The sequence below is a fragment of the Zonotrichia leucophrys genome, chromosome 17 (assembly GCF_028769735.1).
Source record: "Zonotrichia leucophrys gambelii isolate GWCS_2022_RI chromosome 17, RI_Zleu_2.0, whole genome shotgun sequence".
NCBI classification, from domain to species: domain Eukaryota; kingdom Metazoa; phylum Chordata; class Aves; order Passeriformes; family Passerellidae; genus Zonotrichia; species Zonotrichia leucophrys.
Window position 1 is genome coordinate 4,381,597 of NC_088186.1, and position 10,971 is coordinate 4,392,567.

The 10,971-nt window shown below is 43.3% G+C and overlaps 1 protein-coding gene across 1 annotated transcript in view; it reads left to right on the forward strand.

The window, feature by feature from the left end:
* Positions 1-7,381, forward strand: part of MED27 (mediator complex subunit 27) — an 85,698-nt gene extending 78,317 nt beyond the window's left edge. Inside the window, exons 7-8 of the mRNA XM_064727595.1 lie at positions 4,137-4,214; positions 6,933-7,381. Of these exons, the coding sequence (XP_064583665.1) occupies positions 4,137-4,214; positions 6,933-7,067 (213 nt within the window). The 3' untranslated portion in view covers positions 7,068-7,381. The remainder of the gene's footprint in view (positions 1-4,136; positions 4,215-6,932) is intronic.
* Positions 7,382-10,971: the final 3,590 nt, after the last annotated feature.

The following is a 10,971-nucleotide window of genomic DNA, read 5'->3' on the forward strand; positions in this document are numbered from 1 at the left end:
ATCCACTAAAGCAAGAGGAGGAATAAAACAGGAAATAAGGAAAGATTCTGAGGCTTAAATCCTGGTATACATGAAGGCTGCATAATTCCAGTCATTGTGCAGAGGGTTGAAAATTCTAATTGTAAAGAATGGTGCCATGTTCACAATGTTGCATTCAAAAAAAGAGGGAAGAACAGAATTTTGGAGCTGCTGGGAGGGGATCAAACTGGGAGATGGTGTCAAGCAGCTGCTCAGCTAAGAGCAGCAGAGCTGGTGTTGCTGGATACTATGAGGAGGTTGGCTGTTTAAATCATATGCAAAAGCTTTAAACCCATATATTTCATTCTGATCTCAGATTCCCATCCTTATTTTCACCTAAACAGTCTAGGAGTGCCACAAACTGCTTGTGATTTTGCTTGATCTTCTCCCCAAAGCAGATTTTTATCAGAACTTGGAGAAGCTGTTTGTGAGCCCTGTGATCCCAAAGTGCTGGCATTTTCACCAGCACAAGGGCACATAAGTATTGTAATGTATGAAGATGTATTCCTGTCAATAATCTCAGAGTGAGATCACATGCAGGATGAATGCATGCATGAGACAGAGCGTGGGCTCTGCTGCTGCTGCTGCTGCTGCTCAAGGAGAGGAGCTGGTGGCTCCAGGGTCACCTGGGCAGGACCAGCCCCTGCCTCTCCCCAGAGACCTCCTGGAGTGAAATAAAACCTCTGGCACCCAGTCCAAATAAGCAGAACAAGCAAAATAATAACTAAACATTGCAAGGTCTGAAAAGAACTGATAAATCCTGTTTTACAGAGGAGTGTGGTGGTGCTTTCCTGAACTGGAAGTGGGGAAGGGTGTGCAGAGATTTGTGTGAGTTCCTCAGTGCCTGTTCCATCCATCATCCTTCCCAGCACCTCTCAGGCACCACATTCCCTCCAGAGAGACTCAGATCTGTTCCTGGAGAGAAAATTGAGTAATGGGAATCCTTGGAAATGAGCAAAGGCATTGGTGCAGTTTTCCACGCTATAAAAGATCTAAACACTAATAAAATAACTTCCTTTTTTTCCCTTTCCCTCAGTGCTGTGATCAGCCTTCACAGCTCATTGCTACAGGCTACTGTTAAGGCCATGAACTTACAAGGGTTTGGGAAAAAAAAATTAAAAACCTTTCAGGGGATTTAAAGAATCCCTTTATATTAGATGGAGTTGTCAGTGCCATGCTGGAGGGAATAAAGCAGTGAGTGGCAAGGAAAGTTGTGGCTCTTAAAGGAAGTTCTGCACTTACTTTTGAGAAGGATATTTCCTGGCAGTGAGATAGAATACATGGGGAGAGGGAGAGCTTTTGTAATTCAGTCATGATATGTTGTTTATTAGGCCAGGTGTAGCTGCATCCACCTGGTCTGTGGTGGAGCAAAGCTGTGCCTTAGGTCTTTGCTTTTGTGCTGCTTTTCCCAGTTACAGGAACCACTTGCTCAGCCTTCTCCCCCTGTAAATTGTATAATTTAATTTTTTTAAATGGATTTTCCATCTTTGGGAATGCTGTGTGACTAACCAGTATCATCAAAGCCCAATAAAGCCATTTTTGGATGTGTCACCTTTGGAAATCTCACCACTATTCCAATGCATTACAACTCTTCCTGTAAAAAAATGAGACTTTTTGCCAAATCTGTTTTTTCCATGTCACTGAAGTCTCTTTTCCTCAGTCTCCAAGTGCTTAGTTCAACAATGGCTATTTTATTCAGCAGAATTTTGCTGCAGGAGATATCCTTGTTTTTCCTTTTTTTTAAGACAAGAAACACAAGTGCTTTTCAATAGATGAATTGTGAAATATTGAGCTCTTCTGCAAGATCTCTTGAAAATCCATTTCAAGGTCCAGAGCAGAGCTATCCCAATCGATGTGTGCTCCCCTGAATATGTTTTCCTATAAAAAAAAAAAAAGTAGAGAAATTAGAAAGTGACTGATAACTTAGATAGCAGCAGGTAAGGCGCAACGATAAAAGTGGAGTTAATAAAATAAAACCCTGAGATGTACAAAATATCATCCCACACCCAGAATAAATTAGTTTCTGATTCCAGCTTGGCTGGAAGAAAAAGTGTGTCCCTTAAGTGAGCTGGCACATCCACAGTTAGTTTTGCTTTGCTTTGGTGTGAAATTGTATTGCCATTAGGAAAGCTGGGTATTGATCTTTTGGGATTTTTTTTTCTTTTCCCCCTCCTCTTTTTTTCCTTTTTCCTCTTCTTTTTTAATCTTGATCAGTTTGTGTTTTCTCTCATTGTCTGTTATCTTGGGGGGGCTAAATGATTTAAATTCTCCTTCTCTCCCATGCCCTGGGCAGTTTATCCATGGCCCAGCTCTTTTCTGCTGGGTTGGGAAGGGGTGGGGAGTCATTCCTTCACTTTTCTTCCTCAAATTTTACACCCACTTTGATCTTTTTTAGCTATCAGCTCTTGCTTAGGGTAGAAATTGCCTTCTTTTCGTGCAGAAGGCATTATTAGTGTTCCAGCAATGCTGGGATGGCTTTCATCTCCCCAAGGAATCTCATTATCTTTACATTACAATAGCAACAGCATATGGGCAACTTTGCCAAAGTGGCCAGTCAATTTAAATTTGTTAATAGCAGTATTTTTTAAGCAACTTCCTTCAGTGCCAAGAGAAAACAACTTTGTTGTTCAGGAGGAAAAAAAAAAAGAAAAATAACAAACCACAGTTTGTTAGAAGTAGAAATACAGCAGAAGGAGAACGGCTGCTCATAAATATCTTCAGAACTTCCTATTCTTTGACATGTCTGCTACTATCCTATAAAAGCACCAGCTCAAAAAAAAATCAGATAGCTGGTGGGGCTTCTGAGCACTGCATGAGATGTGTTTAAAAGCAATGGCTGGTTTGAGTTATGCTGTGCTGTTAATGCACAGTTCATCACATTATTTCTCATATTTATTTTTACATGGTAACACAGGAATGGCTAAAACAGGCCGGGGTCCTTTTTGTGAATATTTTTGCAAACTCACCAGGATGTGCAAAGTCCTGAAAGTTTTGCCTTCCAAATGTCAGAATCACATGTGAGTGAGGGAGCTGGGTGTGTGAGAATGGTGGGGAGCAGATCCTGGGTCTGAAATAGCAGAAAAACTCAGAACTGGATTCAGTCAGCCTGATGTGATGGAGAGCTCTGTGGAGGAAGTTTGTGTGGTGTGAATGAGAGCCTGGCTATACATGGATTTATTCAGGAATATATCTTTGGCAAAACCACCTCCCTGAATAGCTTCAAGCACGAGCCTCTCTTGTCTCCAGTGAAACTTGGAGTGTTCCAGCTCCTATTGCTGAATTGGACTGAACTGCAAATGGGGAGCAACTGGAGCTAGCTGGGAATAGCACTGGGAATTTCAGTTCTCACTTCCTCTTACTCAAACTTTGCTACAGTCTGTAGACTGGCCCTGAGAAGAGCTCCACTCCCATGCCAGAACTAGAAAATACAATTAAATCACTCTCTGTAAAGTCATGTATTTTGTTGGAAGCTTTGACATTACTGATGAGGACCATTGAGATTCATGAGTTGAAATCTGTGAAAGAGCTCTTGTGGTTGTGTTGTTGTTCTGAATTCTTTATTGTCCAGCATAAAGAGTTTTTCCAGTAATTTCTTGCATTCAACATGGAATTTCTAAGAAGCAGTAAGCTCTTGACTGTGCTGATAACAGCTGACAGGCTGAATACTGCTAGAAAAGTGTATCATAACTGTCAGAAACTGCCCCTTCCAGAATAATTTGAAAATTTGTACTTATTAAAAAAAAAAAAAAAAAGTCTGTCAGCACTGGTTAGTTTTCCTGATTTTTCTTGTAATTATTCTTGTTATTATAAATACACATTTTATATGTATTGTGCCCATGTGCAATTCCCAGATGTGTGATCTTGCTATGGCTCTGTCTGGGAAATTAAAAAGCTTTTTATCAGAAATCTTTTAGTAATGCAAGTATTTATAAACCATAATCATATTAATTGATTCCTGATGTCAGAGGAAATGAAACTGAGTAATCTTTGTACTCCCTGCTTTGCTACCTCCCCGTGGAATTCATGGTTTTCCTGCAGGCTGACGCTGCTCTGTGTGAAATGGGGAGTGAATAAAGATTTAATAATAAAGGTATTTTTTCTGCTTTGGTCTGATGCAGGTGACAGATCATGCAACCACTGCCCTGCTGCACTACCAGCTGCCCCAGATGCCAGATGTGGTGGTCAGGTCTTTCATGGTAAGTCTGTTGGAAGACGCCTTTTTCCAGCCCAGTTTGAGTGTGTTCGCAGTGACTGACACAGGCAGCTCTGATGCAGTTGGAATTTCCCAAGAGACTGGGATGAAGATCTCATTCCCAATTCCCTGGGGGAATTGGTGTTGGAAAACTAAGCAGGGAATGGTTCTTCTGTCCAGGTCTCAGTATTGGCCTGATGATTCCTGCCTGCAAAGGTCAGAACAGAAGGAAAAACTCCCTCAACCAAACTCTGTCCTTTGGGCCAGCCCTTGGACAGTTCTGCATGTACAAAATCTGCTCCACTGAAAGTTCCCTGGTAAGAGGAAATTGAAATTCCCAGTATTAGTAATCCAGCTGAGGAGCTTGCCCAGTTTGGAAAGTGATGGGCATTATTTACAGAAAGTTCCATTTTGTATCCAAATTTTGTTCCTGTGGAACTGTGTGTACTCACCCAGCTCAGCAGCAGGTGTTTGGAGAAGCAAGAAAATACTGGAGGATTCAGATCTTCTCTTACTGAATAAAATTAATCCAATACAATTCTACTTTGATGTACAGATTTAAGTTTATCCCCTTTAAAACTTTTTGTATTTAGAATCCTATTTGTGAAATAAACTTGCATAAGAAGCCGCTGTGTTAATCAGAGGGTGAATACAAGGAATTAAGATTCAGGATTCCTTCTACCAGGATGAATTTTGGCAGTGGAAGCTCTTGCTGTTCTCTCTGCTGCAGTCAGAGGAGGATTTGGGGAGATTTTCTTTACAATTCAGGCTTTTTCCTCCACTTCCTTCCTTTATGTTGCCCCTTCACCTGCAGCAATGCAGCTGAGACTTTGGGAAACATAAATCTCATTTTGCCATTCACTGTCTTTAGGAGTATTTAGCACCAGTTCTGTTACATCCTTAATTTGCAGTGTGTAATTTCTGAGCAGTCAGGCTCTCCTCCCTGCTGTGCTGGATTGGTTGTTTAATAAAAAGGCCACTAAGATCAGAGATTTGCGAAGTGCATCTTAAAATAATCAGTTTTGAAAGGTGAAAGCAACCATTACTGGTCAGATCCATGTTCAACGTGGTCCTGAAAATGAGTGTTGAGTAGAACAAGTGGTTTGTGTGAGCAAAGGCCCTGCTGTATTGATCAGAGAAAACACCAAAGCTTCCAACAAAGCAAAACCAGCACAAGTGTCAATATGTTGGGCCTTTCAGCTGTCACTTGTGCAATCCTCATGACAGGATCTTCTGGAGCCCTAATTTTCTGATGGGAGTGAAGAACCCATTCCTTTCTTTTCTGTCAACACATGTCTCAAGTGTACAATTTAACTTCATTTACCTATTTTTGTATTATGGCTCAGAAAATTCGATTTCTTAATAGTACAAGCAAAGCCCATCCAAGCTGAAGTAAATAACAGCAATTTACTTGTAGAGTTGTGCTGCCCTTGTCCCCATATTTACTGCTCAACCCAGACAAGATCTGGTTCTTCTGGAGGAGAGTTATTGACAGCCCAAGGTTTGGTTGCTATAGAGAAGACTCTGATGAAGATGGAAGGATTTGTTTCAATAAACTCAGCTGACCTCTTCTTTAGAGAACAATTTTCTCTTATCGATGGAATTCAATAGGACTTTAAATGACAAGATTCATGTGCATCCTTCACAGTATAAATCTGCTGGTCTAGGGCTTTTTTAGTTGTGTATCTCCTTAAGTGGGGAATTGGGTTATGCAATGCTCATTGCTGCGTGTGATGATGAGAACAACCCATTTCAGAGGCAGGAACTTTGTGAAGGAACATCTCAACTTACCCTGTGTTGTTCAGCACTACTTGTCACTGTCATATTTTCTGAAAAATCCCTTTGCCAGGATTTCTTCTCCTGGGAAGGTGAGAAACCTCAGCTTCTCCAGGTTTTGCTGCTCTGGAATGTAGTCTGGAGATTGTTTATCCAAACATGTGAATTGTTTTAAATTAATCAATCACAGCTATGTTGGACTCTGAGTCAGTCACGAGTTTTTATTATTCATTCTTTGTATCCTTCTCTTTCTTTAATATAGTTTTAGTATAGCATTCTTTGAATATAATATAATAAAATAATAAATCAGCCTTCTGAGAACATGGAGTCAGATTCTCATCTCTCACCTCATCCTGGAGACCTCACAAACACCACCACTACTAGCCTTTTATTTATTTTATATCTATGTAGTCATCAGTGTAATCAGGTTTAAAATGGCTCAGTATTTTTATGAGCAGCGAGTATTGATCCTGAAATCGCATTAGAGAGGAAGTTCATTAGCTGGATGTGGGAGTCCTTCTGTCTTCAGCTCTGGAGAGCCCAGCCTGCAGTGGGGGTGCAGCAGGGGGTGATAGATCATGGCAAGGCACAAGCCAGTGCTCAGCTGGAGAAGGCACCACCAGGAGGAACAATTATATCCCAGTGAAAATGTGAGGCCTTGCAGCACTTGCCTCCCCTCACAGCTCTGGAGCTGCAAATGCGTCCTGCTCTCAGGGCAGGAATTTTTATTAATGAATTTGCTTAAGTGACTAAAAAAGAGATGATTAATAAAGTGTGAATTCAGCTCTACAGTGACCTTGTAGTCTTCAGTGTGTTTATAAAAACACCTCACTGGGGCCTGGCCAAAGCACATCCTCTGTCCTTGCTGCTCCTATTTGACGAGAGTAATGACAAAGGGGAGCACCCATATCCAGTTTTCTTTAATTTCTCTCCCTTTTCCTTCTAGACCTGGTTAAGGAGTTACATAAAGCTGTTCCAGGCTCCGTGCCAGCGCTGTGGGAAGTTCCTGCAGGATGGCCTCCCACCCACGTGGAGGGACTTCCGAACCCTCGAGGCTTTCCACGACACCTGCAGGCAGTAGGAGCCCAGAGGAGGCAGCGCTGGGCTTGGGACAGCCCTGGTGGCTGCACTCTGAACCTCCTGTCCTGAGCAGTGAGGTTGCACTGGGACATTTGACTCTGGAGCAGCCATCTGCGAGGCACATGTGAGACTGATCCATCCTGGAGGAGAAGCTGTGTGTGTGTGATCTGAGATGATCTGCCTGAAAAGATCTGGCACTAATTATCATTACTCCAAACTTTAATGAAAATATCCATTGTACAGTTTGTGTTTTGTGACAGAATTTTCAATGCTGAGGACTTTTATAAGCTTGAAATAAATTTTGTATTCTCAAGATTTGTGCTGTTTGTTTCGCTGTTTGGTCAGCAAAACCTTTGGGTTTGGTGTGGATTTTTCAGTGCTGCTCTTTTCTTTAGGAAACATTTAAACATGCTGAAATGTTGGGAGGGGGAATTGTTGCAAGGCTGCTTATCTGAATGCTGGGATATTTTTGTGGAAGAAGAGATTATGGCGTTGATTAAACACAGAATTTCAAAGGCATGTGGCAGCTTGGAAGATGCAGTGTAACTTTCTGAGGCGGGGGGGAAACAGATGTTTCCCTTTACTGAAATTGTAATGAGAAATGTTAACAAAATCTGCATGTATTAAGTGGTTAGAAAACGTGTGATGAGCAGTGACAGTCGTGTTCTACAACTGAAATAATTCAGCCCTAAAGCAGAGTTTCTGCAGCGCAGAGATCCAGCGTGTTTCCTAAATGATTTAAAATGTGCATGGAGCACGCTGGAGAAGAGCAGGATCCCTCCCAGCAATCCCTGAGCTTGGAAGGGATGGGAGAGTTCCATCCTCTGAGCCTTGGCTGCTTTTCCTTTCCCCAGACACAGGGAAAGGCCCCTGCTCCTGTCCCAGCCTGAGGGTGTTGTGGGTGAAGTCTCTCCTCTGGTATTTTACTCTCCTGTGTCACCCCCTGACAGCCAGTTTGATTTATTCCACTCTCATTCCCACCTTTTGCTGCTGCAAACCACAAAGGCTTCAGTAATCAGCTGATTTGGGAGCTGGGAAGGGGAGCTCTGGAGGACCCTTGTCACTCCATTAAGTGTCAAATAAATTGACAGTGTTGCAGAGTCATTTCTGAGGTTCCTTCTGCCTTTGGACAAGCTTCTGTTGCAGGACTGGCTTGTATGAAGGAGAGAGAAATTAAAAGAAAATCCATGTTTAGGACTGTGGAGGCACAACATTGGGTGTGAAGGATGAGAGTGTGTGTTTGAGGATGTTAATCAGATCTAATTTTTTTCCCTATATTATTACTAATAATAACATTCCTTGTCACCAAACAGAAGAATTACCATAGCAGTGGAATAATGGCCGTTTCAAACCCAGCTGCAGTTGGATTACCTAATGAAAACTTTTTGTGCTGTTATTTGACCCAAGCAGCCTTCTCAGTCCAAAGATCAGCCAAGACAGAACAACGTTTGCATCTTGGATGAGCCCGAGCCTTGGAAATAATCAGTCCCACTCTCCATCCTGTTCCTGTGCTAATTAGAAGTTCTGGCTTTCTGATAGCATAAGCAATTTTTTTTTGTTACTATAAAGGTCATAATATGATATCCAACCTGCTTTAGGCACTGCTGGCTGCTCCCTTCTGTTTAGGCTTAAATAATGGTGCAGAAAGCAAATCCTGAGGTTCACAAAAGTACCGTGTGTGGAATCATGTCTTGGCATTTGGAGATAATTAGTTGCAGAAAACAGCGTTGTCCAGGTCTGTTAATTGAGCCTGAAATTTTAAACCTGTAACTGGGGAGTCTGATGGAGAGTCACAGAATTCACTGTAAGTAGCTGAGTATAAAAATAATTTGTTTTACTGAAGTGCAACACAAACCCCTTTGTCACGTCCCTTCCCCCTGAACTGCAGCAGAGGGATCAGGATCTTGGAGTTCTGTCCCTGCAAGCTTTGAAGGGCAGCAGGTTGGAATATTTTCCAATATTTGGGGGAGTGAGACTCAGCTCAGGAGTTCCAGCAGTTTGGATTCAGTCTGTGCAGTGCAGAGCCTGGTGGCAGTGCCTGGTTATCCCTGGGATGAGGATTCCCAAGGGAAGCAGAGGCTGCTCTCAGTGTGAGGGCTGGAAACTGGGTACAGAGCCATTCTCACAGTCACAGAATTTCTGTGGTTTTTCTCAGCTTTACATACTGGACATCATAATTATTTTTGTCACCCTTAGAAAGGATGGGTGATCCAAAACAGTTTAATTGAAGAATGAGTGACTTTGCTCTTTACCACAGGAGTTTGTTGCAGGTATTTAAGCAGTCCCAATCTCTAAGGCGAACACCAAGGACTGTGATCCATAAGGAGTGGTTGGCTCTCACCTCTTCCAGAGCATCTTCCAGGCCTGCACTTGTCCTTCTCCTCATTTCTGCAAGGCCAGCAGAACCAGGAGTGACCAAACTGAGCACAGAAAGAGGAAAGTGATGCTCATGCAGAAACAGGAGCTGCTGTGGTGGCTCTGGCTGTGACAGAGCTGAATCATCCCAGTGTGGTTGTTCCTGTGCAGGATCCATCCTGCTCCGTCCTGCTGCAGCCCCTGGCCCTGGCACTGTCACTCCGCGTCACCTCCCTGAGCCCAGCCTGCTCCTCTGGCAAGAAATCCCTTCTATTTTCCCTCTGCAAACCCTTCCTGCTCTGCTCGTGGTGCTGGCGAGTGCTAAAGGTTACAAAATCCATCTTTTTGCTAAGAAAGCAACTTAATTAATGTCCACGTTTCTGTGGTGAAGGGAACCCGCAGCAGATCCGCAGCCGCTCCCCTTTCCCTCCCCGCACCCCTCCCCAAACTGCTTTAATTTCTCTGCCAATATTGGACAAATGTAACAGGCTGACTTTTTAATTTTCTACTCCCAGGTCTCCCTTGTCCCCTCATGCATTTTTCATCACAGCTCATGGCTCCCTCCCCGCCTGCCCTGTGAAAAATATTGATCGACTGATTAAGCCATCAAGCCATGGCAAACAACTTTAATTTTCTAACCAAAGCCTTTTAGTTCTCTTTCCTTTCTTGTATATTTGTTGCTTTTTCCCAAAGTTTTTAACGTCTGCTCAGAAACAAATACATTTTTTACATTAGGCCCTGGGTTAATTGGTGCTGAGCAGCAGCCAGAGGAATCCACAGGGAAGTTTTTAGCCAGGAATGCAGTAAGGGAATGAATGGTGTTGGTGTGTTCCCATTTCAAAGCTAAACCTTTTGGAGAAGGACTTCAAGAACACGTGGGAAAGGTTTCCCTTTTCTCTTTGGCCTCTCCCAAACAGCTTTAAATTTTAAGAGTGAGTGGAATCCCAGCACAGCAGTGCAGCAGCCCTGGCCACACCAACTGGGCTCTGGGTACCTGACAGGGCTCCTGCAGCTTCTCCAACCCCAAATTTACATCCTTCGCTAAACCCCCTGAAGGCTCACAGGTTTCACCCACCCGACGCTCAGAAAGCTGCTGGAATTCTGCAAATGTGAGAGCTGGGTTGCCTTGTAGAGCACTTTGAAGGCCTGATGATGATGGATCCCAGGGCTGGCAGGTGGGTAAAAGCATCTTTCTTGCAAACTCAGAACGTGGTTTCAGTGAGGCTTGTCAGAATCACTCTGTGGGTTTGCAAATTGCTTTTCAAGGTAGAAATGCAGCTTAAATAGGAGGATATTTGTCTCTCAGTGGCAGCCTCTGTGTTGTGCTGTGGGACTGCAGCCCTGGCTGGGGTGAGCAGCACTGGGGGTTCTGGTGTGTGGCAGGATCCCCATCCTGAGCGTTGTCTCCACAGTTTGTTCTGGTGTCTCCAGAGCTGTGAATTCCACAGATGTGGCAAAACCTTCCAAAAGTCCTCTGTCATGGAGGGTTTGCAGGAGGGCAAGGACTGGGCACAAGGGCAAGGACTGGGCTCTTTCACCCCCCTGTGCCT